This window comes from Nannobrachium achirus (genome assembly GCF_963921795.1).
Source record: "Nannobrachium achirus genome assembly, chromosome: 11".
In the NCBI taxonomy this organism is placed as follows: domain Eukaryota; kingdom Metazoa; phylum Chordata; class Actinopteri; order Myctophiformes; family Myctophidae; genus Nannobrachium; species Nannobrachium achirus.
The window spans coordinates 29,843,771-29,865,687 of NC_137820.1; the positions used below are offsets into that span (position 1 = coordinate 29,843,771).

Below are 21,917 nucleotides of genomic sequence, written 5' to 3' on the forward strand. Positions count from 1 at the left end.
AAGTTAATGATTGAAAAGGTGTGAACCTTGTGGTTTGTGGTGACCTCATGACCTTTCCTGTATCTAGTATTACGTTCAGGCCAAATGGTCAGCTTTGTGATACAAATAATGGATTGTAATGGCTGTAAACCATTTCAAAGTCAGAATTGATGACACAGTAATCTCCAGCAAAGAAGAGATTACATATTTGGGATGTATTCTTGACAAATACCTGTCATGATAGCATGGCAACAAAGGTGATCAAAAATATAAATCATAGAAATATATTTGGGCAGAATTTCCACTTTTGTCAACAAAGGTGCCCTCAGGACTCTTGCCCCTCTTTGACTATGTATCCGTTCCACCAATCCGTCCATCATCATGCTGCAATAGCACTAATGCTGCATTCACACTGAGAGAAGCCAAGCTAATGGTTGGCTTGGTAATTCAATGTAATGTCTATGCAAACCAGCTTTTAAAATTTCCATGCTCGAAAAAAAGCTTGGAAATTTTAAAAGCTGGTTTGCATAGACATTGAATTACCAAGCCAACCATTAGCTTGGCTTCTCTCAGTGTGAATGCAGCATTATGCAGATTTCCATGTCACAATCAATGTGATAAGCACATTTCATGTTCCCATACTTCCCATTATGATGGAATCTATCTATTTTTGTCAACCCTATTTTTGCATTTTAAGCACTGACAAAGGTCCCATGACCGAAACATTTGCTTTTTTTTTCACTGAGCACCGAGCACTTTATGGGCATCTGCAAATAAATGTAATTATATTTTTTAAACTCACAGAAACTATGCCTAAAACCTAACCTGAAAACTACGCCCGCCTGGGTGAAAGGAAAGAGTCCAATGTCCTTCCACCACCTTGTGTCTATGTGGGCGCACATCTCTGTCTCTCCGGGGCATCGGCCTTCCTCTCAAAGCTGTCCCAGTAGGTGGGGTCTTCCTCCGTCAGGGGCGTGCCTGAGCTGATGAGGTCACTGAACGACAGCAGTGTGAAGGGAGAGGGAGGGGGCAGGGATGAGGGTAGAGGCGCAGATGGGGGGGTCACTAGGGGTCCTATCGCCACGGCAACATGATGGTCTGCATCCAACAGGCTCTCCTCAAACATCCAGTCCTCCTCCTCCTCTTTGTCCAGATGCATCCTGGTCCGGCGTATGGCCTGGCCCTCTGTGACGGCTTCAGAGCAGAGGTGAAACTCCACCCGCTGCAGGCTGAAACCCAGCCCTGTGCCGATAGCTTTGATGAAGCTCTCCTTCAGTGCCCAGTGGCGGTAGAAAGCGGTGAGTTGCTGGCGGTCCGAGCCAGATGATTGGATGACTCTCCACTCGTGCTGCGTAAAGTGACGAGTCATGATGCGGAAAAACTCTGACACGCTACTGCTTCCTGGCATGGTTGTCTTCATCACATCCACGCCAACCTGCAGTCCCTGCTGAGCAACCAGCGCCACATACTCCCCCTGGTGGGAGACATTGAAACTCCAGGGCCAGGCTTCAGTGCAAGAACCGGTCTCCATCGGGGGGTTGGCCAGGTAAGGTTTCCCCCTGGGAGAGCGCTCCAGTCGGATCTCTGACCATGGAAGCTCCATGCTCTCACATATGAACCTCCTCATCAACAACCTGCCAGCCATGGCTGATTTGGCGTCCTTTGCGAACACAAACTCTCCGATCTTGTCCTTCTCTTTGAACTGGACACAGCGAGCCGCGTGCAGCCATTCAGACCTGCTGGGCTTCCAGGAGCCGCAACAAAATGCCCACCTCACAGACCCCATCACTGCAGACCTGCAGACCCCCCTAAACCCCCTATAACTGCCATTTAAACACATTAACTGTCATGTAAATACCATTAACTGTCATTTAGCTAAGAATCAACCCTGATGTCATCAACAGTATGCCCATATCTGTGAATGCCAATATATAATCACTGTGATGTCAGGGGAACCAAATCACTTTTATTTCCATATATGGAGCTATTGAACCGAATGCAGTACTTGCACACTCTGCTGGCGCAAGTAACTAGACTGCACTCGGTCGAGGTGCAAACTTGCACCAATTTTGTCGTTTCAATGGCATGTGCCATTGGTGCCGTGGCCTCTTCGCAAAATATGGGGTGACTAGAGACCAGTCATCGCCTAGTCATTTTGCATTACTTTCTGCTCATTGGCTGGACCATAGCCAAATATGGACACATACATACCCACATACCCACTGATATCTATCTACACAAGTAACAAGGAACTGGTGTTAGGACCCAAGTGCAGGAACTCAAATACAAAACTCAAAGGCAGGAGAGGAAGATCATATAAACTTTACTTGGTGAAAGACAAAAGAAACGGATAACAGTACATACACAGAACCTAACAGAGAACCTGACACTAACTTAAGATCCAGCACTGAACAAACACATGGACACAGTTTAAATAGTCACTGGAGCTTGTCTCACAACCAGGCTCAGCTGGTCCCCACAGGTGACGGCACTCAGGGCAATCAGAGTCTTCTAGAAGCAGTACATGGGAGAGGAGGAGGCTGAGGCCTTGACCATGACAGTAACTAGTTGATATGGTTCAGATATGAACTAAAGATAATATTCCGCAGAGCTGTCAATGGACTGATATAGGAAGCCTTACATGTTTAAATGTAACCATGTAAAGCAGTATGTGGAAACATTGTCACAGTAACACACTACAACACCGTGGATAGTGTTTATATTGTTGCAAGCACTGTGTGTACGGAAGCCTTCTAAGGTACTTCTAGTGGCTCACTGAATGCGTCCTCAAGTATGTCCTCTGTGTCTTGGTAACCCATGCAGGTGTCTTGGTTTGTTTCAAACTTAGGATTGTCAGGTGTTGCATTGTTGACGGTGCTTCTTTGGTTCAACTCCTACTGTCGCAGTGGTTCCTCCTCAAATATGATTAGATGGAATTTTCAAAATCAGGGAATGGGCTGTGCTGCTTTGAAATGGGAAGAGTTTCACAGGGACACACAGAAAGGTCTTCTTCACTTTTGAGGAGGCAGGTCTCCTCAAAAGGCTGGCAGTCATTCACTGTCTTCTTTGATGATTGTGGACAAAGTGGTCCAAAAGTAACATCATTCAGGCCTGGTAAATGTTTATTGTTGTAAATGTAAGGCCTGAACTGTCAGTTTAGAGTCAAAGTTTGAACTTTAGAGGTAAGTCTTCTTCACAAAGAAACATTAAGCTGAGCAGTATGTCATAAGCCAAGCCCAAATATGGGCTCAATAGCCAGGTGCCGCTATGCTGTCATCATCAAATATGGGGATGATGACTGACAACACAGTTCTGTAATTATATGATTATTACAGATACAGTATGATGTCATATATGACATCATACATGAGATATTACTTATGTACAGTAATAGTAGTAATAAGATAGTAATATCTTATTGCAAAGTTATTACTTGTAATTTCCCTCAACAATGACATGAGTAGTTTAAACAGATAATTAGAACATTATTTTCATGACGTGTGTGTGTGTGTGTCATTTATTTTAGAATCATGCAAGTTGATTGGACAGAAGATGTTTCTGCTGTGCACACATACTACAATAAATACGATGTTGCATCAATATGCAATTGGTGGTGAAAGCTGCTGCACGTGTGAATCTTTTTAGAGGCTTTGCTCAATCAATCATGGCTCAACACAAGTTCATTGATATTGGTGTGAATCTAACTGATCCTTCATTCAGAGGGTGTTACAGAGGAAAGCAGAGACATGAGGATGATTTTGATCAAATCATTGAAAGGGCCATCAGCGTTGGTGTCCAAAGGTTTATGATCACGGGAGGAAGCCTGGAAGACAGCAAGGCGGCCTTGAAGTTGGCAGAGAACAGAGACGAGTTTTACAGTACAGTGGGTTGCCATCCGACGCGCTGCAATGAGTTTCTACTTGGACCGGAACAGCACTTAACCGAGCTGAGAGAACTGGCAACCGCACACAAAGGAAAGGTGGTGGCCATAGGAGAATGTGGACTGGATTTCGACAGGTTGGATTTCTGCGAGAAAGAAACCCAAATGAAGTACTTTGAAAAGCAGTTTGACCTGGCTGAAGAGACCAGATTACCCATGTTTCTTCACTGCAGGAACTCTCATCGGGAGTTCATTGACATCATGAAGAGAAACCGGGACAGATGTGTCGGAGGAGTGGTTCACTCGTTTGATGGGAGTGCAGGGGATGCTGCTGCTCTCGTAGACCTGGACCTCTATATTGGCATCAATGGATGCTCCTTGAAAACAGAGGCGAACATCGAAGCTATGAAGACCATCCCTACTGAGAGACTAATGATTGAAACAGATGCTCCATGGTGTGGGGTGAAGAACACGCATGCAGGTTCTAGACATGTGAAAACTTCATTTTCCACCAAGAAGAAATGGGAGGCAGGGCACTGTATTAAAGACAGGAATGAACCGTGTCATATAGTACAAGTGCTCGAGGTGATGGCAGCAGCCAGGAACGAGGATCTGACGGAACTGGCCAGCACAATCTACAACAACACTATGAAAGTCTTCTTTAGCTCAAACTAGGGCATAAACGAAAAAGTCGACAAGTCGACTCAGTCGACTTCATTACACAAGTCGACTCCCACCAGAGAAAGTCGAAAGTCAAAAATACTTTCTATTTGCGAGGCGTTGTGAGAATGTAGATCGGCTATTTTCACAATTTCTGCCTCTAAATATTTGACAATTTGGATAATGTTTTATTTGTCATTTTAGAGGTATTAAAAAGTCCTTAAATTGGCACTTTAGAAATGTGAAGATACCCTCTATACACTTAAACGTTATGTTGGTTTGTTTACAGTTGAGTGAGAAACCAATGTTTCACATTAAGTTAATCATCTGGGGACCCCCCAAAAAAATTGGGGGGTCGTGTGTGATGTGATGACGTCATCAAACGATAACTCAACTTTTTACTGAGTCGAGTCGACTTGCAAAAATCACAAGTCGTTAATGCCCTAGCTCAAACTGATGAACTTAATTGAAAACTCCTTAAGGTGATGTCACCACCAACAAGATATAAATAACAAGACGCAAGTTGGCACCTCGACAGAGTGCCAACGTGCCCACCCACATACAGACAGCACCAAAAGTAGTACTTGAGAGTGGGCAGGTCTATGGGCGGGAACCAGGCTACCGCGGACTCCCATTTCAGAATATTTTGTTCCAGGGACCCCAAGAAGCCTATTTGCGTTAAAAATGTTAACTCTGAACTTGGGTCTTGCCTTAAGCTAGATGCAGCTCAGACCTGTTGGCAACCAAAAGGTTGCCACCTTGATACTTGATACGGAATGTAGGAGTTGAAGCATTACATTTCAGCTGTGTCACCACCACCCACCTGACAACCAGGCATACTCAATGAACTGTGGGTGTGGTCAACACAATTATAACACCTACCTAGTATAATCATAATACCTGATCATCATGTTTTAAGGGGAGATCATATGTCACCCCATCTTTAAGTCTAGAACGTTTTCTATTTTAATAAACATGACTCTGATGAGATAAAGCTGTGGCTCCACTAGTGTAGTGGTAAAGTAATGCAAAAATTAGGGTGACCATATTCAGAATCCCCAAAAAGAGGACACTGCCACGCGGTGGGAGGTGAAGCTGTGCACATGCACGCTTGCGCACATAGCGGGTTTTTCGGGTTGGGTCGGGTGCTTTTACTCGCTTTACTCGCACACCCCTAGTAACCAGTATGGTGACATTTTGTCTTTGTAAATACATTGTGGAAAATAAGGTGTACAGTGTCAGGACAGTAGGAGGAGCCACAACATAGACCTGAACAAACAGTGAATTTATCCACAGAAATGTAAACAGCACCAGGTACAGTCAGTCTAATGTCTGACTCATATTTACCTGCCAACTCTCCTGCATCCTCAAGGAGACTTTTTATTCGACCATTCCTCCCAGACGACTCCTTGACGGCCATTTCTCATTCTTTTTGGTCCTGTTTTAGGGAATTTCAGCCTTTTTACATGACAAACCATGTGTCAAAGGCCCACATAAGACTGCCCATCACACACCCCACTGATATTTAACTGTAAAACCATGAAACCAAATGGACCCTTAAAAATGTCACCTTCAGTTAGTTTTACAATAAGAGTACAATAATAAAAAAACAAAAATTTAGATTTGCTTGAGCATTTTAATGAAACGAATGAAGTTTGACAAAGTGAAAGATGGAAACGGAAACTGGAAAATGGAAACCCTTTCATAAGTTGTATTTTCTTATTGCTGTGTATTATTTGTTCAAGAACATAGATCTATCTGAACATCTTAAATCAACAAAACAGAACATTTGTTTAACCCCTCCCAAACAGAACAATCAAAAACATGTTTCTATGATCCTGATGTGTGGCGTCTGCATGAACACAATTAAAACAAGTCTCCCTATAAGTGCAACAACTACAATAATGTTCCATGTGTGCATGAAAAAGTGTGGTGTAAATTAATTAAGTACAGTACAATTACTCAAGTACTGTACTTCAGTGTTTCTCAACCACTGTGCCTGGGGACCTTTGGTGTGCCCCTGAGAAGGGTCAAGTGTGCCCCTTGAAACTGCTTGAAAGCCAGTATTGTATTTATCATTTAAAAAATGATTTAAACTACAAGCCGATCTACAAGCACACAACGCCTCGCAGTGCGAGGCGTTGTGTGCTTGTAGATCGGATGTTTTCTCTACTGTTGTGCGACAGCCTTGTAAGATGAAGCAGGGCTTTACTTTGCAAATATACAAAGAAATATACAAATTTGAAACTTGGAGATACAAGGTTTCTTCCAGACAGTGACGATATTTACAATCCGGTATTATGTTGGTGTGCCCATGGATTCTTGGGACATGAAAAGTGTGCCCATGCAGAAAAAAGGTTGAGAAACACTGCTGTACTTAAGTACAATTTTGAGGTACTTTTACTTTACTGGAGTATTTCCAATTGTCAATATTTTTACTCCTACTCCACTACATCTCAAATCCAAATATTGTACTTTACATTTATTTGAAAACTTGAGTTACTAGTCGTAGCTTTGGATTATTATGGCAAAACATACATTACCCACTTCAGCCCCATACATTTCAGCAATTAGAAAATAGCCAATCTATAAGCTCACAATGTGTCGCGATGTGACGCATTGTGAGCTTGTAGATCTGCTATTTTCAAATTATTTTTATTCATTTGAAAACTTGAAATGGGACATTCTGCATAATGAGTACTTTTACTTTTGGTACTTTAATTACATTTTGATGCCAATACTTTTGTACTTTTACTCAAGTAATTTGTTAATACTGTTACTTTTACTTGAGTGTTTCTACATTGCAGTATTGATACTTAAAGGGGCACTCCACCACTTTTCAACCTATGTTCATATAATTGGTCCTCACTCAAAAATAGCTTTTTTTCCCCCTTTTTTTTGTGTTGAGGAGGGCTGTGGGCAGGTCAGAAACCCATCGTCTTGTGACCTCATCGATTGCCAATCCAGCTTATAGAAACTGCAGGCTTTCTATTCCTGAAAAGTTGCAATTTTAAAGTGGAAGCCATTGTTCTCGCGATAATACAAATCTAAATATTTTTTTCAAAAATATTGATTACATTTTTTTGGGGGGAAAAGGATGATGTCACAAGACGATGGATTCAGAACTTCCCACAGCTCTCCTATGAGACTTGGACCGAGTAGAAAAAAATTGTGATATTTTATCATGAACATTAGTGAGGACCTATTATATGAAGACAGGTTGAAAAGTGGTGAACTACTCCTTTAAGTAAAAATGCGAGTATACTTTTTTTCCACCACTGATCAAAAAGCATGACTTCTCATCTCAATATTTACAAATATGCACAGAGGTTTTAGGCCACGCCCTTCATCGGAGTGCTCGTCAGACAGCGTAGATTACTAGATTAGAAGCACGCTGAGGTTAGTTGCGACCGCCAGGTCGCAGTTAATCAAAACCTCCACCGTCATACTTTTGCCCTATTCATATCTCCGCCACCGTTGCCCCTATCCATGCCAAACTTTGCATACACACTTCTTGCCTGCCAATCCACAACCTCCACCCCTCCAGGGACCCCCGGAGCTCCAGGGACCCCCAGGGACCCCCTGGCGCCGCTGCCAAAAAGTGCAAAAATTACCAAATGACCCCCCCAATGCGAAGAAGAAGAAGAAGGGCTTGGTCTGAACATTCGGTACATTTTCTAAATATGCCGCGTTGTGCAGACCTTTTCATGCATACCATACCTACTAGCTTAATGATACATGATATGTCTATGAAGCAATTTAACTTCAAGTTAACGTTTAATGTTGACCTTTCAAACACGTTTTACTTTGTCCACACACTTAATGGGATTACAGCCACACTGGTCGATGTGAACGTAGGAGTGTTTCTTCTTCTGACCGCCCGGGCAGATCATCTCCACTTCTTTCTGGCTGGTGGACAGTTCTTGGCAGCAGGAACAGGAGTGCATGATGCCGTTGTGTTTGGTAGAGAACCTTGAGATAGAGACAGGGTATGATATTCAACAAACAACAACACCTTCCGTTCACTCTGCCCGCCCTGAACTGTATACTGACAGGGCATGTCTAGCTGTCTTCCTGTCAACTGCAACATTATTATATCGTCGCTGTCTGGCAGAGTGGCAGAAACCAGCTATCTCTGTTTTTCAACTTTATTTTCCTTTTTCTTTAATAAATCAGTGCTATTTAACATCCTTTACGTCTCTGTGTGAGTTTTGATAATATTGAACCAATGAAAATTATTAAAAAGCGCTTCTGACTAAACCTCCTAACGCGAGTCACAAGGAATCCGTTGGGAAATGCATTCCGGCTTTAATCCATTTGTCCCTTTCATGCCCATATATGGATATCTCTGTGTCAGTCTTGCGTTCTATGATGTCAGTCATGTCCATATTTGAGAATAGTTTAATTTTATCATTTTCCCATTCAAGTCAATGGAGAAAATTAATTCATAAATAAATTAATCAACAGCATCCCTATTATGAGGATAACTTGAGCCAAAAATAGCAGATCTACAAGCAAAGCTCACAATGCAGCACAAAGTCTCACAGTGCGAGGTGTTGAGATTCGCTTGAAGGCTAGATCTGCTATTTTTGCAGATCTAGCTCTAAAGTTCTCCTCAGAATAGGGATGCTAGAGTTCAAGTGGTTAATGGGGGAAAAAAATGGGGAAAAAAGAGAAAGCTATTACACAAAGATTCCGGACCCCCTGTTGAAAACCCCTGTTGCAAATGAATCTCACTTTGAGGACGTTTCACAGGATCCGTGACAGGCGGTGAGCTCCACCGGCTGGGTGGACCTGCAGCCGTCCAGCTGGAGAAAGGTGTTGTTCTTCTGGATCTCACAGCCGTAGCGAGGGGTACCTGGGAACCACGACACACAGTAGGTCACATGAAGGCCATCATAACATGGGACATATTTCCTATTTTACCTTCAAACAAAAAGTGGCCTTGTTGTAGTTAAAGGTTTCCGGCTTGGGGGGCACGGTGGCACAGTTGGTAGTGCTATCTAGACTAGAGCTTTACGATTTCAGCAACTTTGATGATGGACAGGGCCACTACATTTCCACACTCACTTCAGAGGGCCAAATTGCACATACTGTCGGGCAGAAACCTGTTACTTCCGTATTTTAACTTTTTTCATAAATGAATGGCCTACTTCGTCATTCTATGCCACACAAAAGTAGCAAAAGATTGACAATCTACAAGCTCAAAACGTGTCGCAGTGCGATGCGTTTTGAGCTTGTAGATTGAGCTTGTATTTTTGCTATTTTTGAATTCCTGAATATTTTTTTGCGATTTTTGAATTGGAATCCTGAAGAGTACCATGATCAATAATAGACTATATAAGTATTCCGATATTAACCTGCGGGCCACATTAAGTGGCCCATGCCATGTATGTGCTACCATCATGACCAGGGGGGAAATGAAAAGTAAACAATGTTACTTATCTATCTAGATAGAAAGTTCAAATAAGTAACTTTGTTTACTTTTCATGTCCTTCCAACAACTAAAACAGAATAGGCTTCCAACCGACAAATATGTTTTAAAATACTTAATTAAAAGGATTTCATGAGAGTCATTTTGTCAAGTTAACGTGGGATCTACCCAGCAACTGAGTCACCCATTGAAGTTCTCTTTCATGAATGATGGCCATTCAATGATTAGGACTATTTCAATAGATCTATGACGTTGTTGTTACCTGCTTTGCCAATCCGTGGATAGAGAATGATTTACTGTAGATATAAGATAGACCTAAAAAATAATACCCCTGATAGAGACCTTTTAGGTCAATACGCGTTAGTCATTTGCAAGTCTGCAGTCCACCCACTCAGGAGTTAAGCTGTACTTTGAAAAACTTTTTTGACCTAGAGTTTATAGAGTAAGGTGAGCAACTTATTTGACACTATAAATTCATCATACTGTAGATCACTGTTTCCCAAACAGTGGGTCGGGACCCATTTTGGGGTCACGGACACATCTTTATGGGTCCATAATTTTTTTAGTTTCCAATATTTTGTTTATTATTATTATTATTATTATGATTTCAAAATATTCCCAAAAACATGGATGAAAAACAAAGGCAATGATTTTTTTCCCCCAGTAATTTCATGAAGAAATAAAAGAAAAATCTAAGAAATTATATAAATTTGAAAACAAATGTTTAAGGAGTTGTGAAAATAGCTGATCTACAAGCTCACAACGCGGTACGAAGCAACGCATTGTGCGATTGTAGATCTGCTATTTTCACTATTTTGGGTCCAGGACAAATGTCGAATCACTCTTTCGGGTCCCGACTTCCGACCTGAAAGGTTTGGGAACCACTGCTGTAGATTGATCTGGATCTACCGGTATCTTACCCCTTCATACTATGCGTATAATAGGCCTACAGCAGAGTGCGCTTGTTTTAGGTGTGGTAGCAAACTCAACATTCTGAAGCTCAGTAAACAAAGAAAGAAAGAAATGCAACACAAAATGTGGTAGAACTGTAAATATTACTCACAAGTCTTACAACAGCCGCTTGCATCCATTCTTTCAGTTCCCTGTAATGTGGACATTAATTTTGACATTGTCAGATATAAAGACATACTGTACACACACACACACACACACACGACTATTAAGAATGTTTAATATGCATTCTGTACTTAAAAGGATCAATGATGTTACTTAGATGTTTGTCGACTATCCTTTTCACTGACGAAAATGGAATAAAAATTAAATAAAAACTAAGCCATGATGACTAAAACTGAGATTAAATATAACTGCCAATTTCGTCAACAAATAAAAACTAGACTAAAATGTTAGGGAGGGAGATGATATCCAGTAGAGCATTTTATGTATGGATTGCGCTTGGATGTTGCACTCTGAAAATAGCCATTCTACAAGCTCACAACACGGTGCTTTGTGAGCTTGTAGATCGGCTATTTTCAGCATGCAACCAAGTGTGCCATTAATTACGAAGCCATCAAGGCACCGCCAAAATACATTTTTGTCAACAAAATCAACTGTAGATTTAGTCGACTAATACTAGACTAAAAGTAAATGACAGTTTTATTCAAAAGACGAACTCTAGCCAAGCTATCAAACCAATAACACAGAGTCATTCCGTTAAAGATGTATACACTCACAGTGATGCAGTTATGTGGATCAAATTCAGGACACTGCACTTGTTTTTTGACCACCATAAAGTTATCAACGATGCATTCATACTTTGTACATTTATCGTCTGGTGGAGACCAGGTGTGTGAAGGCTGTCGGAAACAGAAACAGAAGCAGTTGATTGGTTAGACGTGAAAAGGATACAAATAATATGACTTTAAGCTCTTTGGAAATGTGTACCATCAGATGTGTATTTATTGGGTGCCATGGCATTGGTCCGAAGGTTCATTAGTCCGAATGTGTTAATATGACTAACTCTAACTCTAACCCTAACCCTAACCTCAGTAACCCTAACTAAATTCGGACTAATGGGCAGTCCCCATTTATTGTGTGTTAAAATGTGTACCATTGAATGTGTATTTTTAAATATATATCGTCACTGCAGAAACCTTGTATCTCCCAAGTTTCAAATGTGCATGTTTTTTCGTAAAGTAAAGCCCTGCTTCATCATACAAGACTGTCACACAAAACGAGTGAAAATAGCTGATCTACAAGCACACTACGCCTCGCGCCATGAGGCGTTGTGTGCTTGTAGATCAGCTATTTTCCCTATTTGAAATCATTTTTAAAATGATATACAAAATGAATGGTTTTGGACATTTCCAGCAACAATATATTTATTTTATTTTACCTTTATTTAACCAGTAAAAAAAAAAATCAAGTGAGAATTTGCAGAAATAAAATTACACAACCTTTACTAAACATAAACTACAAAACAAACAACAAAAAGGACATCCATGACACACCGCAAATACCTAAAATATCTCCAAAGTAATACAGTTTAAGCAATAGAAAAACCTAATATAATTCTACATAATGTAGAAATACACACAATGTGAAAATTATATATTCAAAGATTTGCACACTTATACCTTCTCCACCACCACTTCGCATCGAGATCCTGTCCATGAAAATCACAAACAGGATAGGTGACAAGGCGCAGCCCTGGCGGAGGTCAACCCCCACCGGAAAATAACCGGACTAATTACCAAGCACGCGGACACAGCTCTGGGCATACAGAGATTGGACAGCCCTCAACAAGGTCCCCCTCACTCCATATTCCCGCAACACCTCCCACAGAACCTCCCAGGGAACCCGGTCATATGCCTTCTCCAAATCTACAAACCACATGTAGACCGCATATGCATACTCCCAGGCCCTCTCCAGGATCCCTGCCTGAGTAAAGAGCTGGACAGTTGTTCCACGACCAGGACGGAATCCACATTGTTCCTCTTGTATCTAGCTTGTATATATGCTATTTTTCAATGGCATAAAATAATTCCACGTCTTAATGGATTAAATGTGTACTATTGAATGTGTATGAATGATGTATTTAAACCCACCTCAATAACGTGAGTGTTTCCGTCTGGCAGCACCACAACACAGCTGGTCTGAATACACTTCCCACAGCAGCTTCCAGTCATGTTTTCATACACGTAGCCCTTTACGAAGAAACACCATCATCATGTATTCATTCATTTTCATACACATACAGTAGCCCTTTGTGAGGTAACACGATCATCAGTATTAGGGATAGAACGATATGAAAATGTCATGTCAAGATTATTGTGACCAAATAAATCGTGATTTACGATATTATCGCGATAATCAAAATATCCCCAACATCCATTATCCTGGAGAGGAACATTTGCCAAAAATTAGAAGATCTACAAGCTCACAATGACGCGTTGTGAGCTTTCTTTGCGATCACGTGATTTCCTGTTTGTCCCTCATGGTGACGAACGCCATCTAGCATAAAAACTGAAAACACGCAAAATACGTCATTGTTGGTGTGGGCGTTGGATTTTCGTACGTCAAAACATGGTTTATTTGGGGAATGACCAGGTGACAGTCTGCGACTGTGCATCACATGGTTTAGGGAGGACTGACCTTGGGACAGTGTGTGTCACACGGTTTGGGGACACACTGGACGATGTTCAGCTTGTCCTTTGGGTCCTGGGTCTGACCACAGGTACACTGTTCACACTGGTCGTTGGGAACCTGCACGCCGGGCTGTGAAACAACGTGCATTAATGTCATTCTATGTGTCTGACAGCTTTTTGATTGAAACAAGTGTATCACGGCTCATCAGGCTCCCTTACCTTGTATTCAGTGTTGTTGAAGACACAGAAACCTTTGGATACTGGTGAAAAAAAGTTGAATCTGTTTTGATTAAGTGTAATAATAATAATATCTAAAATGTATATGCAGATGTACCATTTAAAAACTTCACACGTCCTGCTATTGGCAAGACAGTAGATGTCCATTTTTGATCAGCTATTTTTGCTATTTTCGTGACATTCTCTGACTTCAAAGTTTAAATCTACCTATGAAGGTGGATTCTGCTTTTCAATGGAAATGGATTGGTTTCTTGCCATTTGCGGGTTTCTGCAAAATACGCTCCATTCTCCATGAAAAAAAGAAAGGCAAAACAGGGAAAGAAACCTGTGGAAAAAATACCTTTGCCATATTGAAGACGTGGATTTTGAAGGTTTGGAGGGCGGGGGCCTCTCTCTGAGAGTATTGGGGGGGTTCATTTCAATGCGCTGCAAAAGCAAAGGTTCTATCGATAATAAGATCGATGAAGGAGAGGCAGATCTTACCGCAGGTGTAGGTGGGGCAGCAGTTGCCGTTGGTCGGTTGGTCCACCATTAATTCAAATCCCAGTTCACACTTCTTGATTGGTGGACAGGTTGTTACGTCACATTCTGTCGGTAAAGGGACGGTCAGTATATTTTACTTTACTTTAACCTATTAAGACCTGGAATTATTTTATACGTTATGTATTGAAAAATAGCAGATCTACAAGCTCACAGCGCGGCACCGGGTGCCGTGCTGCGAGCTTGTAGATCTGCTATTTTTGAAAATTCATAAAAATGGGTGCAAATCTTTGCCTGTATATATTTTTTAAGTGAATATTTGTTGGCCTTGCAGGGTTAATGGGCTTATAGGACCAGTGATATTTCAGGCTCAGTAATTACAACTGACTTTGCCAAGGCCTTCGATGCCGTAGACCACACAGTGGCAGTCTATTGTCTCCTTGATCTAGGAGTGAGGCCGGGTCTGATTCCATGGATTTGCAGCAAAAAGCAAAGATCGGGAGCAAAAAGTGCACTACCAGGGACATCTCTCTGACTGGGAATATCCCACATGTGGAGTTTCACAGGGGATTGTAGGGCCTATGGTCTTCCTAGCACTGATAAACAGAGGCTCTCCGAATTGCATTACATTGTGCACCTAAGCAGAGAGGCGCACCCAACTGTGTCTTGACTTAACAATAAGACTGATTCTGATTAATACATTTCATCAATTCCTCAGCTCATTTGTTATAAATGGGTCTGTTTGTCCAGGGTGACACTGGACATATTACCTTAGCCTGGAAACCAGACGAATAAAAAATATATAGCAGTGAATAGCAGTGATAATGGTAGCTCACATCACCCACCACATCTGTAGTCAACACAGCAGTCCTTGGTGTAGTTGACCAGCACATGGCCCTCCTTCACACAGCTGACGGGGTCTGGTGTGGAACACTTGACCGGCTCACACTGAACACCCATGGTCTCCCGATCACATGTGCACCGCTTACAGTCTGTGGTCCACTTATCACCGTACTGTCACACACACACACACACGCGCGCACACGCACGCACGCACGCACGCACGCACGCACACACACACACACACATACACGCACACACGCACACACACACACACACACACACACACACACACACACACACACACAACACACACATAAACCATGAATAGTCTGTCTTCTCTCTTTGTGACTTCATGAAAAACGTAAACTTTTAGACCAGTTATAACCCTTTTTCGCTTCAAGTGGTGGTGGACATGTAGCTGCCCATCAGGACCTCCCTCCCGGAAATTAAAATCTCCAGGTTAGGGTCATCTGAGGAGGCTTGGTTAGTAATGTACTGTGATAGTACCATGATAGACACTATTGTGAAGTAGACTTGGTTATGGTTAGTGATGTACTGTGATAGTACCATGACATACTATGAAGTGAAGTACGCTTTGTTTATGGTTATTATATTGTAATAGTACCATGGCAGACACCATGGGCGTAAGTAGGCTTGGTAAGCTGAATACTGTACCTCTTTAGGTTTGCCATCAGGTCCGGTGCAACCTTAAACAGAGGAAAAATATGAAAGAGAAACAGGTGATTAACTTGAGTTTAAAATGTCTTTAACTGCTAATATGCAAGTCACCGTGATGAAAACAGTGTTGGCACAATGCATAGGTGTTATTCTTGCTATCATGCATCAGCCAAACAATTCATAAATATATATACTGTATGTATATATATATATATATATATATATATATATATATATATATAATGATTTATATTATTTATTTTATATATTTAGTTTTTTTGTATGAGATGGGGGTCTGCAGTCAAATACATAATTATAGGGGTCCGTGACATTAAAACGTTGATATACAGTACCACTGATGATAGAAACTTTTTTTTAAACCTTAGAAGGATTCAAATTTTGTAAATTAATGACGCCATGTTCTCTCACAGGTAGAGACGCAGGAGTCAGAGTTGGAGCTGAACCGTATCTTCCCCTCAGGACAGAAACATCCCTCCACGAAACCGTCACAGACGGCACTCTGCTCCTGCTGTCCGTCCACACACGGTTTCACAAACTTCTCGTTGTATCTGAATGTTAAGAAATAAATGCATTACAGTCCAAGAAATGCATAATGCCCTGCAAAGCCAAAGTGTAGTAACTACGAGCAGACATTTGACTCCTTAAATGAGCAAAAAGTCCATCATTACCTTGCGTTACATGTTGGTGAAATAACGGGACCGCAGGCCTTGTAAACCTGGCGCTCTGGACATTTATATTCTGCAAAAAGAGGGGACATAAAAAAGAAACAATCTGAATTATAATCTCGTAAGCGAACACAATTTAATGACCAGCATGAAATCAACTAACCATGATTACATACGTTTCAAGTGTTAATTTTGAAAAAAAAAATCTTTTCGTTTTTGTCATATTTTAGTCATCTGAAATGTTTTAGTTTTAGTCAAATGTTTGTCGACTAAATATAAGATTTTAGTCAACTAAATCTACAGTTGATTTTGACGACAAAAATGCATTTTGGAAGGCCTTGATGGCGTCGCAATGCCTGGTTTTACACTTGTTGCTTGCTGAAAATAGATGATCTACAAACTCATAACATGTCGCTCTGCAACGCATTATGAGCTTGTAGATCTGCTATTTTCAGAGTGCAACCAAGATAAGAGATAATATAAAAAGACTTGTCTTTTAGTTCTACTGCATCTCTTCTCCACTAGTCCCTCCCTAGTCTCGCGTGGCCAGACTGTTGACTCTGACAATTAGCAAATGCTCCGTCGGAGCAACGGAAGTCCGATCATGAGTAGGATGTGACGCACCCTTGGTGCAGTAGCTGTAACAAATCCTACTGGAAGCGTTATGTCTTTTTTCAATATTGTTTGGGGTGTTATTTCATCTTTCTCTGGTGTTGTTGGTGTTACTTCCATGAACAAATGGATGTTTTCGGACTATACACACATAACAAGAATATGCCACTCGAATGACTCTGTCTGTGCTAGTGTGCTTCTGTTATGTTTCCAAGTGCAGCAGTGACTACTTTCGTTACTCGCCGTTTGGGAGTTGTAGTTGCAGACTCTATATAGCAATCAGTTAGAGTTAGGGTTGTGGTATAGTTGACTGGCTACGCAAGACTAGTCCCTCCCTAAAATTTTAGTCTTGACAAAATTGTCAATATGTTTAGGCTTAGTTTTAGTCGTCATAGCTTAGTTTTTATTTAGTCATTGTTTCGTTTCCGTCAGTGAAAAAAGATAGACGACGAACATTTTTCGCCACAGCTTTAGTCCATGTTTTAGTCGTTTCATACCACATTTTCCATTGGTGGACACTCTCCAGTCTACGCAGATGAAAGCCTCAGCACACCTGCGAGCGTACATCGCCAGACTGGAGCACCCCTTCAACTTGTTGGTGCTGCACACGTCGAACTTGCAGGCCTCGTAGAACGGCTGCGGCGGGATCACTTTGTGGCATTTCTCAAACACACTGTCAACGTGGAGAGATGAGCACAGTGTCGTCCATCAAAGTTCTAATGCAACATTATGTTGGCCTCTTTTGTACAGTGGTCCTTTTCAGGCCCCCAAAATAAATAAATAAATAAAATAGTAATCATATTTTAACTGGGGACCCCCAAAAATAATTCTATTTGAACTGGAGATCCCACAATATAACCTTATTGGGTCCCAGTGGGGATTTTGTCTCGGTTCCACAGATAACCGTGGGGATGCCCCTGGGGGTCCCGACCCACAGGTTGCTTTTGTTGACGTTGTTTTGTTACAGCTGTTGCTTACCTGCTGGTAATGATTTCACACAGATCCGCACTACAGGTCGTTGGTGTGGGAGGTTCTGTGGGAGGTATGCATTGTGTCTTGTTTACGTCCTCTACGTGCCACTCATGTGCCATCTTAGGACAGGAGGGGTGGATCTTTCCATTGGGTAACCTGCAGTCATTCTTCTTGTTGTTGTCACAGACCCCTTTTTGAAGGGAAATATTTAACAACATTAATAGAGTGGCAAAGTCCTGACCTTACTCGTTCATCACCTAGGTTCCCGGAAGTAATCTCTCGATATGGTCGGGGAGGTGGCTCTGTATCGTTTATGATTGTATGTCACTCATATATTTGATACAGTCTATTTCTGGCGGAAGTTTTACTAATTCGGCGGCATTAACATTATGTTTTCTCGCTGTCGGTTGAGTTTTCATATCCATATGGATCAAACCGCCGGGATCATTTGTTTAATTTTGGAACACAGTTCTTCTATACAATGTGAAAACGGTCCATATGGGAATTCAGAATGGGGAGAAGAAAAAACACAAAAGAACAGGTAGATATGTAACTGACATCAGACTCGGTGCTATAATGTTACTAATCGTCACTGTCGGGCAGAAACCTTGTATCTCCATGTTTCAAATGTGTATGTTTTTTTTCTTTTTCGTAAAGTAAAGCCCTGCTTCATCATACAAGACTGTCGCACAAAACGAGTGAAAATAGCTAATCTACAAGCACACAAACGCACACAGCGCCTCGCGGGGCGTTTAATCATTTAAATCAATTTTTTAAATGATCGGACATACAAAGTTTCCACTCGACAACAACGTAATATTAAAATGACTTTTTACACTTTCACACTTTCACAATTGAAACACGATAACTGATTTCATGACAGCCTTTCTAATTCCCATCAGATGGTCATCTCACCACATGTGTATATAGGGGAAATAGTTCCAGCAAATTATTATTATGCATTGTGTCTTGTTTACGTCCTCTACGTGCCACTCATGTGCCATCTTAGGACAGGAGGGGTGGATCTTTCCATTGGGTAACCTGCAGTCATTCTTCTTGTTGTTGTCACAGACCCCTTTTTGAAGGGAAATATTTAACAACATTAATAGAGTGGCAAAGTCCTGACCTTACTCGTTCATCACCTAGGTTCCCGGAAGTAATCTCTCGATATGCTCGGGGAGGTGGCTCTGTATCGTTTATGATAGTATGTCACTCATATATTTGATACAGTCTATTTCTGGCAGAAGTTTTACTAATTCGGCGGCATTAACATTATGTTTTCTCGCTGTCAGTTGAGTTTTCATATCCATATGGATCAAACCGCCGGGATCATTTGTTTAATTTTGGAACACAGTTCTTCTATACAATATGAAAACGGTCCATATGGGAATTCAGATTGGGGAGAAGAAAAAACACAAAAGAACAGGTAGATATGTAACTGACATCAGACTCGGTGCTATAATGTTACTAATCGTCACTGTCGGGCAGAAACCTTGTATCTCCATGTTTCAAATGTGTATGTTTTTTTTCTTTTTCGTAAAGTAAAGCCCTGATTCATCATACAAGACTGTCGCACAAAACGAGTGAAAATAGCTAATCTACAAGCACACAAACGCACACAGCGCCTCGCGGGGCGTTTAATCATTTAAATCAATTTTTTAAATGATCGGACATACAAAGTTTCCACTCGACAACAACGTAATATTAAAATGACTTTTTACACTTTCACACTTTCACAATTGAAACACGATAACTGATTTCATGACAGCCTTTCTAATTCCCATCAGATGGTCATCTCACCACATGTGTATATAGGGGAAATAGTTCCAGCAAATTATAATCCCTTGGTAGACAAAACAATTGAAACATTAGACCGATGGTCCAATTTGCCCATATCGATGATTGGAAGAATAAATATAATAGAAATGTCCATCTTGCCCAAATTTTTATACAATTTCCAAACAATCCCGATGCCACTCCCAAACACCTTTTTTGACAACCTATCTACAGTATTTAGCAGATTTATCTGGAATGGTAAGAAAGCCATACTACGTCTTAATTTGTTATATTTGCCCTATGAAAGAGGGGGACTCCAACTGATGGTATTATATGGCAGCCCAACTAACATCTGCATCATACTACTTTAACACTATTTCACCCCCAGTGTGGGTAAGCATCGAACAAGCATCTATTTCAAACCTACCATTACATTTATATATATTCTTCAGATGTTAAAACAATAAAAAATAAAACATACAAAAAACCCGTTTCTCAAAAATACAATTTCAGTTTGGTTTGCAGCTCATAAACATATGAGTGATATGCCTATACTATCTCAATGTTCTCCTATCTGGGGTAATGATCAGTTTATTCCGGCAAGAAACGATGGAGGTTTTAAGTTGTGGCATATTAAAGGTATTCAGAAAATAATGGACCTCTATGAAGACAGAGTTATGTTCTCATTTGAACAGTTGTATCGGAGGTACCAAATTCCTCATGAACATTTCTTTAAACATTTACAGTTAAGAGGTTTTATGTCAACAAAATGTGACAATGTGATGTATATTCCACCCCTCTCAACACTAGAGAAAACGTTAAATCTAGAAGGGAGTGGTTCCATATCTGTATATCAATCTGTTAGTTGAATATAGTGTTGATTCAACAACAGATAAATTAAATGCTTGGAAATTGGACCTTCAGGAAGTGTGTTTGTCAGGAATCTTTAAAATCACAGTTCCACTATGTGCTAAACTCTGTATACTTGGAATTTATCCAAAGAACAATATACAACCAGCAAAACTAACCAAGCTAGAAATGGGAAAGAAAATGATGTAAACAACTTATTTGAAAAAAGAAAAGAAAAAAAAGGCATGTGCAGGTGGTATGTGTGTGAATGTGTGTGAATGTGAATGTCTTTATGTCTGTCACCCCAAAAAAAAAATATATATATATATATATATATATATATATATATATATATATATATATATATATATATATATATATATATATATATATATATATATATGTGTAAAGATGGTAATCTCACCACATTGTCCCTCTGTGTTGTTGTGGAAGAGGTGAAAGGGCAGATCCACACTGAATTGAAACCCTCTGAACATCACAGTGGCCGCGATTGCCGGGATCTTCAGAATCATCTCAATTCCACTGCTCGTTATCGTAAAGTCATCGTTGGAAAAGGTTGGCGTTTTACGCTTGCCATTGACGAAGACCTGGAATTTGCAAGATTTGTAAATTAATCGATAAATAATCGAATATCAGATATTCTTCTTTTATGGGCTGCCTGCAGTCTGCCTCCTTTTATCTGTAAGAAGCTCCGTGATTGGTCCAGAAAAAACATCATAATAACGCTACGCTCCCTCAGCTGCCACCAACATTATAAATGAAATGGAATAAATATAGCTACCATGTTCACAGTCTTTGGGGTCCTCTCCTGTTGAAGGGTCACCTCGTGTGTTTTGTAACGCACTGTCAAGGCGCGTACACAAGATACGAATCCACCGTCATCACAGTTCTCGTTGTCAATAAGGATGGTGAAATTGTAACGTGGAAGAATTTCTTTAACCAAGACGTAGGTGCAATTTCCCTGGAAACTGTAGTAGTGCCCGTCAAACGTGACATAATGAGGATCTCCCCAGCCATAGCACATGCCTGAGAAATGAAATGGTGGCGTTAAAGGATCATGTTACAAACAAATATAGCCTGTCGATGGACAACAGTGAGACAATGTCTTGAATTTTGATCAGGCAACCTCAGGCAATATACACATATATATATAACATCTATATACAAATGACATCCTGCACATAATTCTACTTGTTGCTCTGAGT

General features: G+C 40.8%; 3 protein-coding genes across 3 annotated transcripts in view; 1 reads left to right on the forward strand and 2 right to left on the reverse strand.

Annotated features, from left to right (window-relative positions):
* Window positions 1–865: 865 nt before the first annotated feature.
* Window positions 866–1,765, reverse strand: LOC308294272 (L-aminoadipate-semialdehyde dehydrogenase-phosphopantetheinyl transferase-like; the record flags this gene model as incomplete). Its single annotated transcript, XM_080736999.1, has 1 exon — window positions 866–1,765. One exon carries the CDS (start codon window positions 1,763–1,765, stop codon window positions 866–868), a length of 900 nt encoding a protein of 299 aa, XP_080593125.1.
* A 1,815-nt stretch (window positions 1,766–3,580) lies between these two features.
* On the forward strand, window positions 3,581–4,534 carry LOC308294273 (deoxyribonuclease TATDN1-like; the record flags this gene model as incomplete). The annotated part of the gene is made up of 1 exon (XM_080737000.1): window positions 3,581–4,534. The coding sequence occupies one exon, from the start codon at window positions 3,581–3,583 to the stop codon at window positions 4,532–4,534; it is 954 nt and encodes a 317-aa protein (XP_080593126.1).
* A 3,776-nt stretch (window positions 4,535–8,310) lies between these two features.
* Window positions 8,311–21,917, reverse strand: part of LOC308294274 (mucin-5B-like) — a gene marked incomplete at both ends in the record, with an annotated part of 76,263 nt that continues 62,656 nt past the window's right edge. Inside the window, 14 exons of the mRNA XM_080737001.1 lie at window positions 8,311–8,491; window positions 9,257–9,377; window positions 12,665–12,863; window positions 13,566–13,688; window positions 13,778–13,818; window positions 14,279–14,383; window positions 15,121–15,223; window positions 15,794–15,825; window positions 16,226–16,365; window positions 16,486–16,555; window positions 17,592–17,767; window positions 18,073–18,256; window positions 21,116–21,299; window positions 21,494–21,738. Of these exons, the coding sequence (XP_080593127.1) occupies window positions 8,311–8,491; window positions 9,257–9,377; window positions 12,665–12,863; window positions 13,566–13,688; window positions 13,778–13,818; window positions 14,279–14,383; window positions 15,121–15,223; window positions 15,794–15,825; window positions 16,226–16,365; window positions 16,486–16,555; window positions 17,592–17,767; window positions 18,073–18,256; window positions 21,116–21,299; window positions 21,494–21,738 (1,904 nt within the window). The remainder of the gene's footprint in view (window positions 8,492–9,256; window positions 9,378–12,664; window positions 12,864–13,565; window positions 13,689–13,777; window positions 13,819–14,278; window positions 14,384–15,120; window positions 15,224–15,793; window positions 15,826–16,225; window positions 16,366–16,485; window positions 16,556–17,591; window positions 17,768–18,072; window positions 18,257–21,115; window positions 21,300–21,493; window positions 21,739–21,917) is intronic.